At 45.1% G+C, this 23,620-nt stretch overlaps 3 protein-coding genes across 7 annotated transcripts in view; 1 reads left to right on the forward strand and 2 right to left on the reverse strand.

Moving 5' to 3' along the window:
• KIF24 (kinesin family member 24) overlaps window positions 1–6,545 on the reverse strand; it is a 36,629-nt gene extending 30,084 nt beyond the window's left edge. The window contains exons 1-2 of one of the 4 annotated variants that reach the window (XM_083702573.1): window positions 5,874–6,545; window positions 5,569–5,774 (exon numbers count right to left, since the gene is read on the reverse strand). The gene's annotated coding sequence lies outside the window, so the exon portion shown is untranslated. The remainder of the gene's footprint in view (window positions 1–5,568; window positions 5,775–5,873) is intronic. The other 3 variants (XM_083702570.1, XM_083702569.1, XM_083702575.1) reach the window with 3 other exon arrangements.
• A 369-nt stretch (window positions 6,546–6,914) lies between these two features.
• NUDT2 (nudix hydrolase 2) lies at window positions 6,915–16,018 on the forward strand. The gene is made up of 3 exons (XM_083702990.1): window positions 6,915–7,045; window positions 11,411–11,553; window positions 14,477–16,018. Exons 2-3 carry the CDS (start codon window positions 11,418–11,420, stop codon window positions 14,788–14,790), a joined length of 450 nt encoding a protein of 149 aa, XP_083559116.1. The 5' UTR covers window positions 6,915–7,045; window positions 11,411–11,417; the 3' UTR covers window positions 14,791–16,018.
• The window catches only part of LOC310827149 (uncharacterized protein), a 34,244-nt gene continuing 26,638 nt past the window's right edge, over window positions 16,015–23,620 (reverse strand). Inside the window, exons 3-6 of one of the 2 annotated variants that reach the window (XM_083702913.1) lie at window positions 21,472–21,606; window positions 19,633–19,689; window positions 18,865–18,955; window positions 16,015–17,596 (exon numbers count right to left, since the gene is read on the reverse strand). In XM_083702913.1, the coding sequence (XP_083559039.1) occupies window positions 17,383–17,596; window positions 18,865–18,955; window positions 19,633–19,689; window positions 21,472–21,606 (497 nt within the window). In that variant the 3' untranslated portion in view covers window positions 16,015–17,382. The remainder of the gene's footprint in view (window positions 17,597–18,864; window positions 18,956–19,632; window positions 19,690–21,471; window positions 21,607–23,620) is intronic. The other variant, XM_083702914.1, reaches the window with a different exon arrangement.

Here is a 23,620-nt window from a genome sequence, read left to right on the forward strand (position 1 = left end):
TCCAACGTGTTGCATTTTTATCCCACCCATCCTCCAGGGGCCCCAGAGCATTATACATGGGTCTCCTTCTCCCTCCATCTATTCTAACAACCACCCTGTAAGGAAGGCTAGGCACCAGGGTCATTCAGCAAATTTCAGGGCAGAAAAGAATTACGATTTTATGCCCAAACACTATGTGTTATACAACAGTAGTTTGGAAACATGGCCTGCGGCCTCATCTGTTTCCTAACTGTTGTGACTCTCACTTAAAAACTCTATTTCCAGCTACATTGAGGAAAGAACAGGAGTAATTTAAAATAATAATTGAAAAAAGCTACATTCTTATCTTCAGTGCCACCTGCTGGTACAGAAGGGAAAAGCCACTTATCACATCATGTAAATACAGCATTTGGCTATAGATCAGGGGTCAGCAAAGTTTTTCAGAAGGGCCAACCCACTGTTCCGCAGACCTTGTGGGGGACCAGACTATATTTTGAAGGAAAAAAATGAACAAATTCCTATGCCCCACAAATAACCCAGAGATGCATTTTAAATAAAAGCGCACATTCTACTCATGTAAAAACACCAGGCAGGCCCCATGAATAACCCAGAGATGCAATTTAAATAAAAGGGCACAGTCTACTCATGTAAAAACACGCTGATTCTCAGACTGTCCGTGGGCCAGATTTAGAAGGTGATTGGGCCGCATCCGACCCCCAGGCCTTAGTTTGCCTACCCATGCTATAGACCAGTGTTTTTCAACCACTGTTCCGCGGCACACTAGTGTGCCACGAGATGTTGCCTGGTGTGCCGTGGGAAAAATTGAAAAATTCAAAAGTATTTTATAATTTTTCATATTTCTGTTTACTTACTATTTCATAATAAAGTAATTATAAAATACTTTCTTTGTGTTTTATTTGATTCCTGTTCAAGAGAATTACTTTATATATAGTCAATATAGGCGCAAAGTTAATTTTTAAAACATTTTCTAATGGTGGTGTGCCTCGTGATTTTTTTTCATGAAACAAGTGTGCCTTTGCCCAAAAAAGGTTGAAAAACACTGCTATAGACCCATGAGGCAATGATATCCACATAAGTACAAAAGAGAGAAAACCCTGGCCTCCAGAAAAAAATCACTTTAAATTTAATAATGCATGCTGAATATCATTTACACCTCCTGCGCTCATACATTTCCCACAGGAAATTCATTCACAGGAATAAATGGCACCAGGGTGAGGATCTGGGTTAGGGCGTGGGGAGGAATCTGCTGCTCAGATTTAAATTTCAGCTTCACAAGGGGCAGCTGTTGCTTTCTATTCTGCTCTATTTTACTCCAGTGCAAAGTGGCCACAGGGCACATAGCGGAACAACAAAGCCAAACAGAATATTCTTTCCTTGTTCAGACACAGTGAAATAGCTCCACCACATCCCCTTCATAAAGGAACTATATTTTGAATCTTCTGGTAAAGGTAAAGGTAAAGGTACCCCTGCCCGTACGGGCCAGTCTTGACAGACTCTGGGGTTGTGCGCCCATCTCACTCAAGAGGCCAGGGGCCAGCGCTGTCCGGAGACACTTCCGGGTCACGTGGCCAGCGTGACATCGCTGCTCTGGCGAGCCAGAGCTGCACACGGAAACGCCGTTTACCTTCCCGCTAGAAAGCGGTCCCTATTTATCTACTTGCACCCGGAGGTGCTTTCGAACTGCTAGGTTGGCAGGCGCTGGGACCGAGCAGCGGGAGCGCACCCCGCCGCAGGGATTCGAACCGCTGACCTTTCGATCGGCAAGTCCTAGGCGCTGAGGCTTTAACCCACAGCGCCACCTTCTGGTACTCTTGTCTAAATGACAGATTTGTAGACTGGGAGAGGGGGGAGGAAAAATGCCTGTGTGCAAGTGGTATGCATGTGTGTGGACACCACAGGGCACAACCCTGGTTGACAGGAGTAGCCGAGAAGCTCTCTCTATATGATCCTTCCAGCTCTAACCTGGCACCCAACTGATGAACCCAAGAGGGCATTCCCAACATTAGGCAGCATGACCAGCATTACACTGAAAGGGGTAGCGGAGGTATATATTCTGCCTCACCTAATGGTACCCTGATGTACTCAGAGATGGGAGTGGTAAGAGAAGAGCTTATTACCAATACAGTTTTATTGCCCATCTTCAACTGCACAGATGATCCTAAACTGTTGCCCCTTGAAAAGTGGCAATGGAATCCACAAAGTAATATTGTTTGCTTACCCTTCCCTTAGCATATCAAATATTTTGCACCCTTGGGCTGTGGGTGTGCAAATCATAGCAATCCAGGATCTCTCTAATCCATTCATTTTTCATTTATTTTTAATCTCACAAACTCTAGTCTGTGCTTTTAAGTTCTTCACACTACCTACATAAATAGTTCTGTAAAACTGAAAATGCTAATAAAAGTTTTATCAAATAAAAATGAAATCACTACCTACTTTGTAACTGTGGCTAAAAGCTACCCAGTTAGCATTACTCTTTCTCATCACTAATTTCAAATACAGCAGCCTGATCCATTTTCTGATCATTCTTTCACATTAATTTTAGCCTGATGACCTCAGTGAAAAAGCCTCTGCTCCACAGCCGATGTAGGACAACTGCTGTAGACAACAGCTGTTGTGGTTCCTGGAAACTTCTCATTTTCCTGGTACGTGAATAAAACAATTCTGAGTTATAGTGGGCAGCTAATCATTTAAAAATTGCACGCGATTCTTTCCTGCAAGGAAAGCTTTCAGAAATCCAAGAATGCTTTCTTCATTATGTTTCTATATAAAAGGAAATCTGTCTTTACACAGTTGAAGCTATTATTGCTTCATTCCCTGTGCTTCAGTTGCCATGTTAATGGTTTCTGTTACATAGCAACCAGCTTCTTCCTTTTGAGTTATAGAAATGATAGGAGGGACGAAAGCTGCCTATACTTTACTAAGTTCTTGTTCCAGCTCAGGGGAGAAAGACATTTCAAAGCTCTAACGGGGCCTTTAATCTATGCTGCAATTTGTAGCTCATAACTAACGAACAACAGAGAGGGTACAAGGAACATTCTGCCTTTTACTGAGTTTGCCCACAGACAAAGGCAGCACCGAGTATTCAGACTGTAGGGCAAGAGGTATCAAGGGCAAGCAAAATCCCCTCAGTGTACAAGTCTCACACAACATCCATTGGGATGAAAGGATTCATCTTATGGTCACCAAGTCCAAATCTCAGCACTGAAGCAGGATCCTCTCAAAGTTTGCCATATTTGTTGGCCGAGGAGAGAGATGCCTACTGCTACTCACTAGGATCAATGTGGGTCTTCCCGACAATCAAGCTAAGGTGGAGGGAGGCCTGAATGCTTCAGAACAGAGAACGAGTCCTTTTGGCATACAAAGAAACATCCACTAAAGTAAATCTACTTGGGAAGATGTGTAGCAGTATACTGCTTGGAAGACTGAAGTGATGTGTTACTGTAATGCCAAAGGAAATTTAGAGGAGCACCGGGACACAATGTGAATCCCAACAAGATAAACCAGTGAACAAACAGAATGGGGAATTTTCCTATTTCATGGAAAACACTGACGGAGAAGCAGGGCACACCACACTCTGAAGCAGCATAGAGGTGGAGAGATCACTCCCTATCTTTCTCTGGCTTTCCATCAAGGGTGCTACGATCCCACAGCTTTACCATGGCCCTCAAAATGTGAACCAAGGAGCTGGGACATTGTTGGAGGTGCCAGATCCTGAGCCCTGGATCTTTTGCAGCAGGCCCCAAATCTCCTGCTGCTCCCCTCCCATAACACCTTCTCTCCCTCTTATAGGGCAGCTCAGCACATTGCAAAGCCTAGCGCTGGCGAGACTCCCCGCAAGAAGCAGGAATAGGCTTAGTATGGTATACCAATATAGCCAACTGTGCCACACAAAGAATTTGGCACTACAAAGCTTAAAGCACATGTGCTTACAGCACTGCTTCAAGTATCTGCAAGGCCCCTCCCCAAAGGCAGCTGCGTTTCAGTAATTCCTGGGCATGTATAAGCACACAGAACCATAAACAGAATGACCCCAGCATAGAATCCACTCTCTATCTTTAGGCTGCAACACAGTACATAAGACTGCAGCCTAGAAGATGCTGAGGAGAAAGACTCAGCCTGTTTGCTTTTCCAAATGCATTATCCGATACAAGCTGAGGTTACAAGAAACAATGCCTCAGCCCTGTTCATTTCCAATTATTGCACAAAGATCGCGTGCTCAAAATGAGGTCAGTCTCATAGAAGCAATGTCCCATCTACGACAAGGCAGCACCTGTTTACCCAGAATTCACGCATCTCCCCCCCAGCCCAATTTGCATAGTTGCAGCTGGTGCTAAGCAGCTGATGCTAGCAGAGCTTTCCCCATGCTAGAACCTTGCTCAGTGTTGAGAAATTGTGGAAGAGAAATGAATTGGGAAGAGACAAGGCAGTTATATCCTACCGTTTCTCTTAAAGGGGTGGTGAACCTATTGGCAAAGCCACACCCACCACATATGACATCAGGTGTGGGGCAGGTAAAGATGAAGAGTTTGGATTTGATATCCTGCTTTATCACTACCCAAAGGAGTCTCAAAGCGGCTAACATTCTCCTTTCCCTTCCTCCCCCACAACAAACACTCCGTGAGGTGAGTGGGGCTGAGAGACTTTGAAGAAGTGTGACCAGCCCAAGGTCACCCAGCAGCTGCAGGTGGAGGAGCGGAGATGCGAACCTGGTTCCCCAGATTGCGAGTCCACCGCTCTTAACCAAGCTGGGCTAAAGGGAATTTGCAGACCTGCGGGCACAGTGCTTTGCAAGCACCAACAACCAGCTGATCAGCAGAGCCTGGTGCTTTACAAGCTCTGACAATCAACTGATTATCTGCACAAGTGAAAACAGATTACAGTGGTGCCTCGCAAGACGAAAATAATTCATTCCGCAAGTCTTTTCGTCTTGCAATGGTTTTTGTCTTGTGAAGCACGGTCCGTCGCAACTGCGCCTCTTCAAGCGGCTTTAGGAAAAAAGCGAACAAACTCGCAAGACGTTTTCGTCTTGCGAAGCAAGCCCATAGGGAAATTCGTCTAGCGAAGCGGCGCAAAAACCGAAAAACTCTTTCGTCTTGCGGGTTTTTCGTTTTGCGAGGCATTCGTCCTGCAGGGCACCACTGTACCCGATATCATGGTGACTTTGCCCTGCCAGCCATATTCAGCTCCCTATCCCTGCTCAGGGTGGCAAAAGTGTTTCTCCCACGACTCAGTTCCTGCTCTCAACAATGCTGTGTTAGGTGAGAGAGGGAGTTGACCAACTACAAAGTATACTTCATGGGGATCTGAACCTGGGTCTCTGTGACCCCTTCTAACCACTCCCCACCACCACCACAAGGCAGATAATAGCTAAAGACCCAGACATCATAAGGAGTGCTTTCTCCCACATGAACGTGTCCATGAATATAGGTTCTTTAAGACCTTATTTGTATCCAGAAGAAGCAGAGGTGACAAAGACAATTATAATGGCAGAGCCTTCTTTGTGGTGATGCTACCAGCTCTGCAATTCTTTCCCCAGGGAGATCTGCCAGACAACAAGTTTGATACCTTTTTCTTCTTTTCTTTATATATTCCCAGGTCTTTCAGAACTTTGTATTTGTCTTCCGAATTTTGTATTTTTCATACCATCCAGGCCAGACTCCACTTTCATCGTTATTTTGGATTTTCTGAGTTTATCGCTTTAGGCAAGCTCAAATTTTGCACAAACGGCTGCACAAAATCCTTCCTGGACTGCCAGAGCGGGCTGCCAGACTCTAGGAATACAAGGAGACAAAAAAACAAAAACAAAACCTGCAATCAGGCTTTCACTGAAGATAAACGGCGGCACCAGAGATACGTGCAAGGAGCATTACCTGCTGAAAATTGATGCCTCCAAAATCTTGCCAAACGTTATGTGAGGGGAAAAGCAAGGCCTTTCAGTCCTTTCAGATCCGAGGTCGGTTCCTTCATGCCCCCACTTTAAAAATTTTAAACTGGTTTTAAAACAAGGCCTGGCTGCACATTTAAATAATGGCTCAAGGGCCAAGGAAATCCGAAAAAGCGTATTATCCTAACAGGGTTGCACGAATATGCGGGATCCGGCAGGTGCAGCGCCAAACCAGCGCCGGCCTCTCCTGACTTTCCAAAGAAACTTCTCACAAGCGGAGGCCCTGAACCGCCGCTAGGCCTCGTGGAGGACGCTCCCGCTTCTACGAGCCCGTCGCCATGGCAACAGGGCAGAGGTCGGAGCTAGCCGAGTGTGGGGCGGGGAACGGCTGCGGCCACTGGGCCCCCTCCTCCTCTGTCACGGATCTCCAGCCGCGTGTCTCCTCCCTCCTCAGATTTGTCGGACCCCCGCTAAGGACTCCCTCAGGGTGCGCTGGGAACGCTCCGTCCTCCCGGCTAGGCCGCGTCTCCATGGCGACGCCGCCAAGCCTACGTTCAAAGACTCGCGCCTATATGTCGCGCCGCAAGACGTCACCTCAAACGGCCCAATAGGACGTTGAGCAAGGGGGGGGGAGTCCCGCTCTTCGCCAATTGGAGAGGCGACCAAAAAAAGGCGGGAAGCAGGTATCCTAGAGGCGGCACTCTTCTCGCGCGTCAGCATCTATTGGCTGTTCACGCAGCATGAGACGGAAGCGGATGCTTCTTTGCTATTCGTCCGGCGCACGTCAATTGCGATAAAAAAAGTCCAATAGTGCTTCGACTTTGACGTATTGCACCGCCTTCCGGTTTCTGATTGGATTCCGTTGTCACGGCGGCGGGCGCTGTTGCCAAGGGTCAGCCACGTGACTTCCCCTCTGCTGCTACCCGCGAGTTGTGATTGGGCTGAGACCGGCGGTGACTAAAAGATTGGCAGGCCTGTCGCCCAATGGGGAAGCCCCTTTGAGTGCGCGCTCTGGTGAGGGAAATTTCCTTCCCATTCGGGCTGCCTCGAGGTGAGGGAAGCGGTCGCGGTTGGAGGAGTTGGAGAAGCTCCAGTCAGCGCTCGCTAGGCCGCCCTGGAAGAGGCCGTTCCCCTGAGCTGCTCCTTTTCCTGCTTCGCGTAATCAGAATATTCCTTCAATACCTTAAGAAATAATAATAACCTGATTTTTTAAAGAATAAACAGTCCTAATAATTCTCCTCACAATCTGGTGAATTAATAGCAATAACTCATCAAGATCGCGTGCTTCATATCTCAGTAACAACAGCAGCACTGCATTCTCGTGTTTCATTAATTTGCAGTTATTCACCTAAAAGTTGGTTATTTGCTCAATATCTTAATAATACTCCCGTAAGGAGATAATAGAAATCACTGGGTTAAAGTAGAGGTAGCATTATTCTCAATTTACAATGGGGTGGAAGGTTCGCAGCCTATGAAGGACTTGCTCACAAATTTATTGACAGCTGCACAAATTATGATAGCTGGATTTTGTATTTTGTATGTTTGTGGTATGTATGTCATAACTTAATAAAAAGGAAATTAAAAAAACAAAAACAAAAAAACAAATTATGATAGCTAGGAAGAGGAAGGGGCAAGCAGAATATAAAATGGAAGAATGGTTTAAAGAGGTGTGGGATATAACTATTAATTATAGCTATTTTATTAATGTGCCATTAAGATAGGGAATATGCAGGAAAAATGATTTTGAGGAGATAAGGAAGGTGTTCTAGAATTTGTACTGTTAAAATGGAAAGCGGTCAAACCATCATGAGGTGTTAACATTTTGGGAGGTTGGATAGTTACAATGGAATGGTCTTGGGGGTGGGGTGTACATTTTTATTCTTTTTTATTTATGATGATCAAAATAATCATTCTGCTCCTCTACATAACTAGTTTACTTAGTTAATATTTGCTTCATATCTTAATGACTGCTTTTTTTTGCTCCACACAATTTAGTTACATACTCAATAGCAATGCTATTGTTAATAATGACAGCAATGTTGTTAATCGATAACTTAATTATGGTAATATTGTTGATCGTAGAATTATAGGGTTGGAAGGGACCACAAGGGTCATTCCATGCAATGCAAAATCTTTTGCCCAATGTGGGGCTCGAACCCACAATTAAGAGTCTCCTGCTGTACTGACAGTACGCTGCAAAGTAATATTATTATCAGTATCTTAATTACAGTAATGCCAATAATAATCAGAGTAAGATTGCTTAACAATTCTAACAATTACAATATTACTGGTATTCGGCATCTTAATTGCAGTTATATGGTTAATAAATACGTTAACATCTTTATTACAGTAACAACAACAGGGTGAAATTTGATGTTGTGCTTTTGCAATTGTTCCACCAGCGAAACATTTCTGCTTTCCAGATGGCAGGATCTCCCCTCTCTTCCTCCTGCTGACCTTCTGAGGGGGTCTGCCAACCCTCAAGAGTGGATTTGGGGGAGGAGGGAAGCCCATCTGGGCTAGTGGGAGACCTTGCACTGGCTTCTGCTAGTGCACAGGCTTAGGATCCCACCCAAAGAGTCATGCAACACCTTGACTAACAGATGTTGTTACAGCATAAGCTTCTGTAGATTACAGTGGTACCTCGGGTTACAGACGCTTCAGGTTACAGACTCCGCTAACCCAGAAATAGTACCTTGGGTTAAGAACTTTGCTTCAGGATGAGAACAGAAATCGTGCTCCGGTGGCGCGGCTGCAGCAGGAGGCCCCATTAGCTAAAGTGGTGCTTCAGGTTAAGAACAGTTTCAGGTTAAGAACAGACATCCGGAACAAATTAAGCTCTTAACCAGAGGTACCACTGTATGCTTCATCAGATGCATAATGTATGCATTAGGGTTGCCATATTTCAAGAAGTAAAAATCCAAACAGTTTTTGAGCCCCAAAGTTGTTGAGCTTTTTTTTGTTCTTGTCACCAAAGCCTGGGCCTGAATCTGAGCCTCCAGTGCACTTTTTAAAAAAAGGACTTTTAAAGGTTTAAAATGAAAAAAATTCCCTAGATGGCTATGTTCTTCCCCCCTCTCTTGCCCCCCCCATATACTTCTTCTTAATTGTATTTCAGTTCAACAATTGCTTTGATAAAATACATATTTTGTTACGTGCAAATAGCTTTAGATATCTATTAGATCCATAAATTACCATATAGCATATATTCAACACAAAAAACAGGGACAATTTGTTGTTGACAAAGGACAGCTGGACATATAAAGGGCCCCATTACCTTCAGTAGCTTAGGGCTTCATCAAACCTAATTCCGGCCCTGGTCTTGGGAATAGTAATCAGTGATATCAGAGGTAAATGAAAATGCAGACCATTGAAAAGTCAGTAAACAAATTAACAGTGAATGTCCAAGGTTAATAGTGCAATTGTAATCCCCTGTACTTCTCTGGTTTTCATTTCCTTTTGACCCCACTTTGTAATTGCACATACACAACCCTTCCAACAATGTAGGTATGAATGCCTTCAACTCAGTATAACACTTCCTGGATCTGATTAAGTGAGCTGTTTATACCATGTTAAAAGTTATTAATGTCTTCAAGGTGTCGCAAGACTGATGTTCTGGCTGCAGCAGACTCGCTCGTCTACCCCTCTGATCTAAAATTGTTCAGTAATCATGATTTGCCATCATAGTTGTAATGCAGCTTGAGGTGGAAGCAGCATGTTTTGATTGCGACCAAGGCAATTTAAAGCACCAAAATGAAGGAGGGGGGATCTACTTAAAATACATAAAAATACTGACTTTAAAAGACTTTATCTTTCCATTAGTACTGCGCCAGCCTGGTGCCCAGAGAATGGTGTATGATATGCTAACTCACATGCTTTTTAGGGATAATCACCTAAAAAACATAAATTGCAACTTTAAGACTGCCAATCTTACTTTCTGTTGGTATCTGTTCACTGTTACTAATGAAGCTGAATCCAAATAAGACTGAAGCACTGTAAGTGGGTGGTTCCCTAGATTGGATTGATGAGAAATCATGATTACTGAACAATTTTAGATCAGAGGGGTAGACGAGTGAGTGCCTTCCATCAGCTTTGGCTAGTAGCCCAGCTGTGCCCCTACATGGACAGGGCAGCCTGTTATTTTTGCTCTGGTAATCTCTAGTTTGCAAGGGACACGGGTGGTGCTGTGGGTTAAACCACAGAGCCTAGGACTTGCCTATCAGAAGGTCGGCGGTTCGAATCCCCGCAATGACGGGGTGAGCTCCCGTTGCTTGGTCCCTGGTCCTGCCAACCTAGCAGTTCGAAAGCACGTCAAAGTGCAAGTAGATAAATAGGTATTGCTCCGACGGGAAGGTAAACAGAGTTTCTGTGTGCTGCTCTGGTTCGCCAGAAGTGGCTTAGTCATGCTGGCCACATGACCCGGAAGCTGTACGCCGGCTCCCTAAGCCAGTAAAGCAAGATGAGCGCCGCAACCCCAGAGTCGGCCACGACTGGACCTTTACCTTTACCTTTACCTAATCTCTAGTTTAGATTACTGCAGCATGTAATAAGTTGTGCTGCCTCTGAAGATGGTTTGAAAATTTCAACTCATGCAGATTTTGGCGACCAGGCTGTTCACTGGGACAAGATGGGGGTTTTTTTGCATCGATCCTGGCTCGGCTGCACTAGCTACCAATTAGCTGGTTTTGACACAAAGCCTTAAAACAGTTCAGGACTGTCTCGAGGACCGCCTCTCCCCATATGAACTGACCCAGACCCTGTGATCATCATCTGAGGCACTTCTGTCTGTGCCTCCCCCAAGAGAGGTGGAGGATGGCAACACTAGACTGGGGCATTTCTGCAGTGGCTCCCCATTTGTGGAATGCTCTCCCCAAGATTATATATCTTTAGGCTCCAAGCAAAAACATTTCTCCATAACCAGGCCTTTGGTTGATTAACATTCTATGACCTTTTAAATATGTTTGTGAGAGGAGTGTTAATTGGGTTTGTTTTTCTTTTATAATGTATTTTGTGTTCTCATTTTGTATTTTTATGTTGTGAACCGCCTGTGCTCTTCAAATGGTATACAAATTTAATAAATAAAAACCTTCCATGGAAAAATAAAGCACTGGAAGAGTTTCCACCCAGTGGAATAAATTATATTGGACTTGTGGGGGCACAACTGCCAACCCCAGTGTCCCTGAGTTCGCCAGATCCTCCTGCTGAAATCAGGGCATTTCTGCATTTGAGTAGGAAGTTCTTTAGGAGGATTCTTAGAAGAACTGAGAAGCCCCCACCCCAAAATCAGGAACCCTGTGAAATTAGGAAGATTCTTAAGAACGATCAGCTAAACACTTAAAAGCAGACTTCCCTAACCTTGTGCCCTCCAGATGTTTTGGACTACGACTCACATGGCTAATGGAGTTTCGCAGTGACCCACAGGTCTAGCCTCTCCAGTCCCACCCATCCTTACTTTGGCTCACTGTAGGACTACCATGACTTTGCACTTACTAATACCTCTCATTTGTACTTTTTTCTGGATAGGACAATCATGTCATTGAGAGCATGTGGCTTGATTATCTTCAGGAAGCTGCGTGAGACATCGTCTGCTTCTGTTGCTGGGAACAACATTGAGTACCTTCTCCTGCAGACATCCTATGGGTCTCATCACTGGACCCCTCCGAAAGGTGTGTCTTACGTTTTTATGATATCTAGCAACTTCAAAGATATTCTCAACAGGGCTGTCAACTGATCAAGGAATTAAATCAGGCATTGGCAAACTCAGCTGTCCAGATGTTTTGGCATTACAACTCCCATGATCCCCAGCTAACAGGACCAGTGGTCAGAGATGATGGGAATTGTAGTCCCAAAACATCTGGAGGGCCGAGTTTGCCTATGCCTGAATTAAATCATCTGTATTTTAAGACAAGTACATGTTTTTCTTGTATTTTGCAAGTGAATAATAATAATGTTGACATAGTGTGATACATGCCGTTCTGCTGTGACTTCAGAAATCCTTTTCCCTTGACTCTTGAGTCTTCTTTGGACTGTTGCTTCCTGGAAACTGCTCTTGGAGTCGCTGTGTTACAGATAAGACTCCTTGGCTGGCTGTTTATGATATTTCAGGGCAGGAGCTCTGGCCTAGGCATTATTTATGTTGCTTTTGTTTTTCTTAGACCCCATGTGGCTTGCTGTGTTTATATTTCTGACCATAATATATCTGTGTGAAAGCAAAGGCTGACTTTTCTCAGGGAATGCTAAAGCTAGCTTGAAAACAGGCTATATTTATACCTGACTGAAAATGGGATCTTTGTGTTAGAAATAATGGTGTAGCTGGCAAGGATATCCTCCTTCCCCAGATGTGCTTTTCCCCATGTTCAACTCACTTTTGGGGCCAGGCAATACTTAGTTTTCAACATCACAATATATCACAAGCTGAACATCACAATACCCTGATATATAACAGTGTCTGAAATATGCATAGAGCTGTGCAGAGCCACTGGCTGACTTTACAGTTTTCCCCCATACAGTATTGTGATTTTTGCATAGCAATCCCACACATTCATGATATATCGCTAGGTAAAAAGTTATGAAACCAATATCATGATACGGACTTCAAACTGGTTTTGGATATATTGATATATTGCCCAGCCCTACTCACTTTCCTCAAAATAAGTGTAGCATTTTCCTTTATTTTATGGCAGTGATACTCCTGTTTTTGCACTAGTGACCATTGCAAACCTTAAAGTCAGGGGTGACTAATCTGTGGCCCTTCAGATGTTGCCAAACTACAACTCTTCATCGTTCCTTAGTCATCCTGGCTGGGGCTTTTAAGAGTTGGAGTCCAAGATGGCTGCAGGTGACCATCACTGCCTTACTCTCTATTGATCTATCTAATCCATTGATCTATCTATTTGTTAGTTGCTTTATCTTGCCCAGGGCAAACCAAAGTATTCAACATCTTTATCAACGACTTGGATGATGGACTCAAGGGCATCCTGATCAAATTTGCAGATGACACCAAACTGGGAAGGGTGGCTAACACCCCAGAGGACAGGATCACACTTCAAAACGACCTTGACAGATTAGAGAACTGGGCCAAAACAAACAAGATGAATTTTAACAGGGAGAAATGTAAAGTATTGCACTTGGGCAAAAAAAATGAGAGGCACAAATACAAGATGGGTGACACCTGGCTTGAGAGCAGTACATGTGAAAAGGATCTAGGAGTCTTGGTTGACCACAAACTTGACATGAGCCAATAGTGTGACGCGGCAGCTAAAAAAGCCAAAGCAATTCTGGGCTGCATCAATAGGAGTATAGCATCTAGATCAAGGGAAGTAATAGTGCCACTGTATTCTGCTCTGGTCAGACCTCACCTGGAGTACTGTGTCCAGTTCTGGGCACCACAGTTCAAGAAGGACACTGACAAACTGGAACGTGTCCAGAGGAGGGCAACCAAAATGGTCAAAGGCCTGGAAACGATGCCTTATGAGGAATGGCTAAGGGAGCTGGGCATGTTTAGCCTGGAGAAGAGGAGGTTAAGGGGTGATATGATAGCCATGTTCAAATATATAAAAGGATGTCACATAGAGGAGGGAGAAAGGTTGTTTTCTGCTGCTCCAGAGAAGCGGACACGGAGCAATGGATCCAAACTACAAGAAAGAAGATTCCACCTAAACATTAGGAAGAACTTCCTGACAGTAAGAGCTGTTCGACAGTAGAATTTGCTGCCAGGGAGTATGGTGGAGTCTCCTTCTTTGGAGGTCTTCAAGCAGAGGCTTGACAACCATATGTCAGGAGTGCTCTGATGGTGTTTCCTGCTTGGCAGGGGGTTGGACTCAATGGCCCTTGTGGTCTCTTCCAACTCTATGATTCTATGATTCTATGAAAGTGACTTACAACCAAACAAACAGACAAAACATCCCACATAAATACATTAAAACCAAGAGGAAAAAGAAATATATTAAAAACATCTTGCCCACTTCTAAAAGGCCACAGCTTATGTGCTGCTAGTTAATGTTTCAGTGAATAAATGGCTTAGATCTGACACACCTTAAATGCTGTCTCTTTACTTGTGACCCATTAGGCCTTTGCTGTGCCAGTTGCAGACTGCAAGTGTGAAAAGGAAATAGTGGGCCTGCAGAAAGTCCCTGTTCATCCTAGCCTCAATCCCAGAATCTCCCATTTCAAAAAAGCATCAGGTAGCAAGTGCTGAGGAGGAGCCTGGAGAGCCATTTCTGACTGTCAGAGTAGAAAAGAATTGAGCTGGATTTGCAGATAGTCTGGTTTGGCGCAAAGCAGCTTCCTCTGTTTAGACTGGCCTTTGGTGCTCAGATTTAAATCTGGAAAGTGTTGATTTAGAATGGTTCTGACTTGCTACCTGTCCAAAGCCCTGAGGATAAGGTGGTCTGTAAATATGTTGGAGACACATTAAATGCAGCCACCACTGCAGTAAAGCATGGTGATGTTTGGAGCCAACCACAAAAACACTTTCTTTTTCTGTGACAACATAAAAAGTACTCTAGAACGAAGTGTCAGGAGAAGATAAAAAGCAGAGCCCCTTGTTTCAGCTTTCCTGAAAATTCTGCTTTCCTTTCCTCGTGTCAGGCCACGTTGATCCTGGGGAAGATGACTTGCAGACCGCCCTCCGGGAGACGCAGGAGGAGGCTGGGCTGGACTCCACTCAATTCACCATCGTTGATGGGTTTAAAAAGGAGCTGAACTACACTGTGAACGGCAAAGCCAAAACCGTCATCTACTGGCTGGCTGAAATGAAGGACAACAACACAGAGGTCAAGCTCTCATCGGAGCACCAGGCCTTTTGCTGGCTGACCCTCAATGACGCTTGCAGGCTTGCAGAGTTCAAGGACATGCAAGGCGCCTTTAGGGAGGCACACAACTTTCTCTGCTCCAAAGGCTGAATGCTCCAGGGGATGCAGGAATGGGGTTTTGTTTTTTTTTTTAGCTGAAAGTTTAACTGACGATTCCATAAAAATAAAAGCAGAGAATACTAGGGGGGAAATGCAAAAATTTTAAAGATGCACTTTAATTATGTCAAGCTACTTAAAGCATGGATGTTTCCACCCCACCCCCCCGAATTCTTAGAGAGGGATGTTTAGTGCGAGCAGAATTCAAAACAGCCTCTATAAGTTATATGCTGAGCCTTTATACTGGGCATTGACAATTGGCGAAACAGGGTCCGGATGCAACCTAAAGTTTGTGGCGCTCAGTGATGTTCATGGAGGAGAGTTTTATCAAGGACTGTTAGCCACGCTAACCAAGTGGCAGGTTCAGAGGCAGGCAGCAAATAGTAGAGAGAGACACGCTCGTTGACGTTGTGGCTGCTTGTGAGCTTCCTAGAGGTATTTGTATGTCATTGTTGGAAACAGAATGCTGGTCTAGATGGACCTCAGGTCTGATCCAGCAAGGCAGTGTCTTATGCATTTGTATAAACTTGTAGCAGCAGAGAAAAATTATGCACACCCTCTGCCCACAAGCAGCTTACCTATATGTGATATAGAGAGTGTTCACGTGGGCAAAACCTAGCCATTTTCCTGACCCACAAATCCTTGTCTTAACACCTTTACCTTTGTGGGCTTCCATCATTGCCTTTGAGCCAGGGCTGGTAGTGTGGCTGGAGTTTCAGGTTAGGGCCTTGGTTCAAATCGTCACTCAGGCATAAAGCTTGCTGGGTGTGATGTTGGGCCACTGGCTGCGTCTCAGCCTAACCTACCCTGTAGGGATGTGGGGAGGATAAAATGGGAAAGGAGAGAACCACGTATGCCACCTTGAGCTCCTTGGAGGGAAGAAGGCGGGATATAAAAATAATAAAATACATTTCGGCATGATCACGCTGCTACACACACACTGACAAAGCATAGAAGCTCAAGAGCATGAAAATTTTCCTGTGTGTGGCACAGATGTCCTCTCTGCACCAGTGCCGTCCCCAGTGCTACTGCAGTGTTGCAATTTGGGCAGAAGTCCATCCATTCTTCCCACAGGTCAGCTCAGGTCTCGCCTGTAGGCTACTGGACTCCACTTAGTTTACAGCGAGTTGAGGAAAATCCATGTCAGGAACAGGAAAGCCCTTGTACAGTGATCGCACACTTGTACGGTGATTGTTAAAAATAAATAAATAATCCCCATTCAGGTTTAGTCCTTTATTTTGAGCCTGGTTTAAAACAAGCCGCTTGAGTGAAGGCAGAGGGTACCGGGCTGGAGTTAGTGTGACATCCAGAACAATCAAGCTGGGAGCAGCAGCATGCTCCAGTTAATATCTGCCAAGAGTGTCTAGGAATGCGTGTCATGCACGGTAGAAGAATTCAATTCCTTTTTTTTTTTTTAAGGCTGTCATTGTATCACTGTGGTTTTAACACTGCACACTGCTTTCGAGAGCCACAGCTTGCCTTTGAAAACCGGACATGTGTAAAGCAAGCTGCTAAGTCCTTAAGAACAGCTCACTCTCCCTTGTGTATCCTCTGTTGCCCGAGGGGCTGCTCATCACTCAGCTTTCCCTCAAACCACTTTTTTCTTGAGCAGCCTTCTCCAACCTGGTGCACTCCCATAGGTTGGGGGCACTATCTCCCAGCAGCCGTGGCCAATAGTGAGTGATAATGGGAGGTGTGGCCCTAAGCATCAGGGTTAGAGAAGACCTGGAGAGTGAAAAACTTCTAGGCAAGGAACTAGCATCCCTACATCATTCTGTAATGCCTGGTATGTCCTTATTAGAAGCTAAGCCATAGCCAAGGAGACTGCATTTGTTAGCCTCCCAGAAAGGGCTGTGTTACCTGAATGCAGAGTTCTATATACAGCTGCATTCTAATTCTCCTTTGCTGCTTGCAAACAAGCTGCTCGCCCGGGGTGAGCAAAGATTGCCCCAAGGTGAACTTGCACAAAAAGCTGGTTCTTGTTTGTTGCTGCTGTCCTCCTCTTTTAGGTACGACACGGGCACAGATATCCCAACCCTTTTCTCCAGTGTTGCCTCAGGCTCGCCACACACAGTGTGGACTGGAGAAAGCCCTTTGCAGGCATACAGTAAGAAGCACAAGGACCTGAACTGTGACGCAAACAATCTCCATCGAGGTGGTCCTTTCAGAGGCTGATTTCATACTTGCATTTCTGAGGTTGACTGGTTCTAATGGGAGGACTGTACCACAATAGCGTGAGATGGGAAGATGCCATCTTGACCTACCTGCCACCCACATGGGGGTGGCAAATATGCTTGATAACTAACCTGCCTGATCCAGAATTAGATTTCATGCAAATACATCCCCTGTGTGAGGACCGTACCATCTCAGAGCAGCACCCTCAACCTAGCCTAGCCCCTCGGCCGTTTCTTAATGCAGGCAACCCCAGTTGTACATTTTGAGACAAAGCGAAGCTCTGTGCCTATGTGATTGTTACGAAAATTATCAGGACTGTTAGTCTAATGAAATTGGCTGCATGGATCTTGGTCAAACGAACCCTGCCAGAAGCGCTTGCTTTGAGAGCGACAGAGTCAGCGCCCGTCATGTTCAGCATATTTGATAGTTCATGTTGTCGAAGAGCGGTGTGACTGTCCCATCTTTCCATTCGATCAGGATTTCGCCATGCTTCAGCGAAGGAGTGGGGGACGCCGGGATGATCTGCCCCTTGGGGCTGGGGCTAGGTGCCCTAGGTAAGGGTGGCTGCTCCTCGTGAATCACACAGCACCTCTTCAAAGGAGACAGCTTCTGCTTCCGCTTCTTCCTAAAGCAGGAAGCAGCAGCAGGTTACGCTTCGAAATTACTGAGAGAGCCAGAATGGTATTTGCCTATGAGGCCTATTAGGCAAGTGAACCTGGCAAGTGGTGTCTTGAATATTCTGTGGGGCCAATTTAAGGCAGTCATGAATTTAAAACTGATTAATCAGCTTTGACCCACTTGAAAGATAATAATAATTTAATTCTTTGTACCCTGCCCATCTGACTGGGTTTCCACAATGCTGATTATCAGGGCAGCAGGCTTGGTTATTTTCAAGGCAAGTACTTACTAAAAAATGAGAGCTCTTCTTAAAACTTTTATGAAATGCCAGTAGAGAAGTGTCCCCACTGCAGTTACCACCAGACTCTCAACCTGGTGGTTTTGGTCACTGCATAATTTAAATTTTATTCTATTTTATAAAATGCATACACCGCTCGGCTGTTTTTAAAAGAAAAGCCCTCACAGCAGTTTGCAAAAAAGAAAGAAAATGATCAAGAAGAATTAATAACAATTTAGGTTTGTCAAATTGTTAAAAGGACAATAGTGTTAACTCGCATCTTACACAAGGGTTCAGTTTAGGGGGTCCAAATGTATATGCAAAAATGTGTAGAGTAAGGAACCCTTGAAACTCGCCCCCGTGCGAGACTTTGGAAAGGCAGCATGAAGGCTCTGGGGTGAAACAAATAATGAGAGTGGGTTTCCTCCACTCCCCATTTATTTATTTATTCCCCCCCACCTGTGCAAAACTGCGACCATGCATGGAAAACAGGTGAAAGATGTGAGTTACCTGTAGACTAAAAGCATTAAAACTCACATCAACTTTCTGGGTAGTTATGTCTAAACTATGTTTTTAGCAGGTGCCGGCAGTGAAGGTGCCTGCCTGATGTCAAGAGGCAAGGAGTTCCAAAGTCCAACACTAAGCAATCAAGTTCCTACAAATGCGAAACGTGTAATAGTGCCAGTTCCGCAGATCAAAGTAGTCAAGCGGGCACACCTAGAATAAGGCGTTCTGGCTTGGTATTCCTATGGCGCTTTGGAGAGCTCAAGCACTCAGCAGATAATATCCTCTTGCAATTTGTGCAACAGCCATGGGGGGGGGGTCAGCATTATTTGCTCCCACATTGTAGCCTGAGGCCCCGGAAGGAGGGAGGGAACTTACACCAGAGGAGGCAGAATCTGAAGCCAGGGCCTTCGTGATGCAGAGAAGAGAAAGCGGAGCAAAACAGAGACTTTGCTGGTGAGACAGCAACACTGTGGGGTGAATGGTCCTCTTACCTGTTGTACCGGATATTGAGAATGAGGATTGTCACTCCCAGGATAAAGGCCAGCGGGCTCAGGACAAGTATGACCGTCCTCCAGTTGGTCCCTGAAAGTGTATTGCACCCTGTATGTTTAATTACATCATTCCTGTGCTCTTCCTACGTCTCCTGTATTACCATTTTAAGGCGGTTTCCTCGTACACCTGGGTGGGTGGGGAATATTTGGGGAAACAGCCTGCCTCTTCTTCGCTGGAGGTTCTTAAAAAGAGGTTGGATTGGCCATTTTTAGCTGTGATTCCTGCATTGCAGGGGGTTGGACTAAATGACTGCCGGGGTCCCTTCCAGCAATTCTATGATTCTGTGTAATTGCAGCAGAGGTTGGGTAGAAGGGCTCCCAGACTGTTTCCACTGCAAGCTTGCTGGGATATGGGGAGGCAGGAGCGGAGAGTCAATGAATGGATGTGCATTACGGAGAAGAATGGGTGTATCTGAATGTGTGCGTAAGGGAGACCCCACCCACCACTGACATACAGACCCCAAAAAGTCAGCTATGAGGGCATGTGGCTCTTGCCACTGAACTCACTTTGTATTTCAGGGTACAATGCCTCTGTCCAGGGAGGCTCCACTAAGCTCCCTGTTAAGTTCAGTTAATCCTAGCGCCATCCAGGCCAGTGGCTAATACCACATTTTGTGTTTGTGAATTTAATACGGGCTTTTATTTTTTTGTTTCAAAAGAATAATAATTACGGTGAATCTTCCATTTCTCACTCGCTATCCATCATACCTGTAGATCGGGAAGCTGCCCCCTTCCTCTGATGTTTCTTATGAGGCATGTGCCTTTCTGGCAAGGAGAGAAAGAGGGAGAATGAAACTAAAGGATTCAGAGCAAGAAGAGAAAATCTCGTGATCTTCGCTCGCCTCTGCACTTTTGTTTCCAGGCCAGCTACACTCAGGATTTGTTGTCACTGCAGAGGTCAACCTCTGGGTGGGCTGCAGACCTGGCTTCTTCAGGGTGCTGCCAAAGGCCATAAAAAAATAAAAATATCCATGCAAGTAGAAAAACAGTGTGTCAGGGAAAAGTGTCCCTGGCATGCTAGTCTTCCGTGTGCAGGGATTTTTGTTTTGTTGTTTTGTATGGAGGAGTGTTCTTTCCTGTGAGATGCCACATGCAATTCACAGGGTGTAGATTGGCTATTTCAGCAAGAACAAGGCCGGGGAGCCCAGGCAGGCACTGTGAGAAGGAGGGCAAGAAATCACACTAGGGTGACCAGGACTCCTGCTCCTATAATAGTTGACCTGAAGGAGGTTCAACTTTAATCGGCCCTGCAGTGAAAATAACCTACAAAAATACATTATGCTAGGGGAAATCATTTGTAGAAATATGTACGTCACTCAAAACTGCATACAAAAATGTGTTTAGGTGGAGAACTTTGCACTAAAACGCTGGTGAATTTTCACGAGGGTTTTTAAAATTGCAGTTTGCTCCAGAAATGGGGAGAACTGAAATTAAAATTGGAAAGATAAGAAACGGAGAGAAATGCAAAGAACAGGTTCTTCCATCCCTATTGCTTGCAAATGGCAATAATGCAGTAACTCTGAAGAAGCATTGCAGAGCAACGGAGAGAGTGAAATTATGTGTGGAAGGTCCAGTATAAATTCACCACGAATGCACTATTGACGTGTTGGAGACGCCCCTGTAAAAACAAGATAGTCTAGGGCAGCCTACAGAACCCTACGTCCTGGTGAGCTAGGATTTTCACAAGCAGGGTGATACTTACAATACAATTGCACCTTACATGGATGCAGCTTGCACGATTCCAACCATACGTGGGTAAAGGCAGGCACATGTTAAATCCAAGCAAGGAGGACAGCTTAATAGCTCTTTTTCTGCCAGATTTTGTGCTGTGTACCTGAAGGAGCATCTCTACTCCCAGCATTTAGTCTGGAGACTGAGGTCTAGCTTCGAGGGCCTTCTGGCAGTTCCCTCACTGCAAGCAGTGGAGTTACAGGGAACCAGGCAGAGGGCCTTCTTGGTGGTGGCACCCTCCCTGTGGAATGCCCTCCCATCAGATGTAAGGAGATGAATATTCAATAGACATCTGAAGGCAGCCCTGTATCGGGAAGCTTTTAATGAATGTGTGGTGTTCTGCTGTATTCTGTTGGAAGGTGCCCAGAATTAAAGCTTAATTCAGAAACATCTAATTCAGTGCTGGCCACTGGCTTGCATGGCTTTGAAAGAGGATTACACAAACCCATAGAAGAGCATGCATCTATCCCTGGCTATTAACTGTGGTGGCTAAATAGAACCTCCAGGTTCAGAGACAGTCTACCTCCGAATACCAGTTGCTGAGGAGAGCTGTTTCCTGCAAGCCCTGGAGGATAGTCCCCTGAACCATGTTGGAAATGGGAAGTTCTGGCTTGCTTGGGACCATTTGCTTTATCCTGCATGGGTAGCTCAGCTGACTAGAGCACGGTGCTGATGCCAAGGTTGCAGGTTCGACAGTTGCATATTCCTGCATTGCAGGGGGTTGGACTAGATGACCCTCAGGGTCCCTCCCAACTCTGCAATCCTACGGTCCTTTGTTCTTCAGGCTGAAATCCCCACCCTGCTGGTCGTACTCACCGTCATCTGCTTCCAGGATGAAATCTTCATTCTTTGGAAGATTGCTGGTGATATTAGGTTCCTCAACGGTGGCTGGAGATGTGGGTCTGGTGTCTCTAGAGGAGGTGACGATCTCTGACAACGCAGTAGTTTTATCTGGAAGGGGGGGGAGAGGGATATGAGGACAATCCATGTTCTTGGGGCACAGAGGGCGGTCAGGTGTGTAGCCCGGTTGCCCCACCCTTTCCCATTGTGCCGTGTCCCTTTCCCTGCAAGGGAACAGGAGGACAGGAGTAGATAACAGGCATGAATTAGGTACCCATTCTGAATTGTGTTGCTATGCCATGCCTAATGTGCCCAGATCTCTGAAACAGACGTTGAAAGGGGTTCCTAAGAATGTATGCATCTTTTGCTGCTATAATCTAGATACAAATATGGGGCTTTTCTTTTGATGTCAGTTTAAATGTACTTACACAAATGAGAAGGATATGTGTCATGCTAAGCCCAACAGAGAGATCAGGCGCAGTCTTCATTAAAAGAGGTACAAAAGGATACACCATCTGATTCAACCAATCCCAGTGGGTTTGTTTGCTCGATCGCTCGTACTAGTTGGAGCCACCTGTTCACTTTAATTATAAACGCTTTCTTAAAACCTTGCCTTTTATGATCTCTGCATCTCACCATAAGTGAAGAAGCGGAGTGGCGAAGATGGGAAAAGGGGCCTTCATAGCAGAAATGAACAAAAAAGAAGAAGAGATGTTTCAGTCACATGGACTTGGAGGACAAAATACAAATGGAAGAATCCAGAGTAAATGTGCAATGCTAGAGCACATCAAAGTTCACACCATGTTTCTTCAATCACAAAGATACATGGCCCAATTCACTTCTCATTAACAGAAGATTTAGCTTGGTCAAGCGTCATTAACTTTAGTGGGCTTAGTTGTGACTTACTCCAGAATAAATAGGAGAGAAAAGAAGGGAATTGTGTTTAGAGATCTGATCATGAGCAGATCTTTATTTCTGAGAGGCAGCATTTATATTAATGCTTGGAGAGTTGACATTTACGTGGGGAGGCTCATTGAGGTTGCTATCACCCATCTGTGACATAAGAAGACATATTTCTTGAAAGCTTAAGTAAGAGGTGCCAAGGTTCCCACTTGACCTCTGATCAGGATGCTCTTTTCTATATTCTTAGATGCTTGGTAACTGTGGATCATCAAGTCAACTTCCAAGGGAAAGAAAGTGGTCACGTGTTCAGTTATGGAAAACTTAATAAATATTTCATACAAAAATAAATAAATAAAATAAATACTCAATGACCTGCCTTTCAAGTAAGTGGAAATGAAGCAGCTGGTTGCCATGGTGAAATTATGATGACACTGTCACTCTGTGGTCTCACTGCTGAAGTCATAAATCAGATTCAAGGGGGGGGGGTTGCCCCCAAGGCCCTGCCTACCAGTTAACAGTCACCTAAAGTTTTCCAGTAAAACATGAAATGGTGCACACACTACATCTTGTTCGTGCGCTTATCAGGCATGTCCAAAGTGCATTTTGGGGGCCTAATCCAGCCCACCGGTCAGTTTAATCCGGCCCCTGTGGCAGTTTATTTATTTCCTGGGGTAAAATCCTAAAAAAACAAACCCTCAACAAATTCAACCCCCTAAAAAAAAAAGGTTAACAACTTGGGTTGGCTGTTTCGGCGGCCCTCACAGCCCTTCACTTCATCAAATCTGGCCCTCTTTGAAAAAGGATTGTACAGGGTTACAGTCAAAGAGTTCAAGAGAAGCAGATAAGCAGGTGCTGGATGTCCGGAGTTTCATTCTCTCCCGTGCTGCAGAGTGTGTGTGACTACTGGATCACATGCTTTGTGTGTTGACATTCCATTCTTTGGAAGAGAGGGAACAGAAGGAACTGTGCGCCACTTCCGTCTTCTTTGTTCTGTGTTCTGTTCTGTTGTTCTCTCTCGGAGGGCCCACCCCCCATGCTGCTTCCATTGGAAAAGGGGTGTGGTTTAAGCAGCCCGGTTGCCCCACCCTTTCCCATTGTGCCCAGTCCCTTTCCCTGCAAGAGTTCAGGTGAGGGCAAAATGCCTACTATAAACGCATGCAGAAAGACAAACGTATTTTACCACCCTACTTCCCATGTTAATCACAACACTATACAACACAAT

Source organism: Podarcis gaigeae (assembly GCF_964106915.1).
Source record: "Podarcis gaigeae genome assembly, chromosome: 11".
NCBI classification, from domain to species: domain Eukaryota; kingdom Metazoa; phylum Chordata; class Lepidosauria; order Squamata; family Lacertidae; genus Podarcis; species Podarcis gaigeae.

Coding starts and splice junctions, on each gene's coding strand:
- NUDT2 (XM_083702990.1), top strand. CDS start 11,418: ATGTCATTGAGAGCATGTGGCTTGATTATCTTCAGGAAGCTGCGTGAG. Junction 11,554..14,476: donor TCACTGGACCCCTCCGAAAG/GTGTGTCTTACG, acceptor TCCTCGTGTCAG/GCCACGTTGATCCTGGGGAA.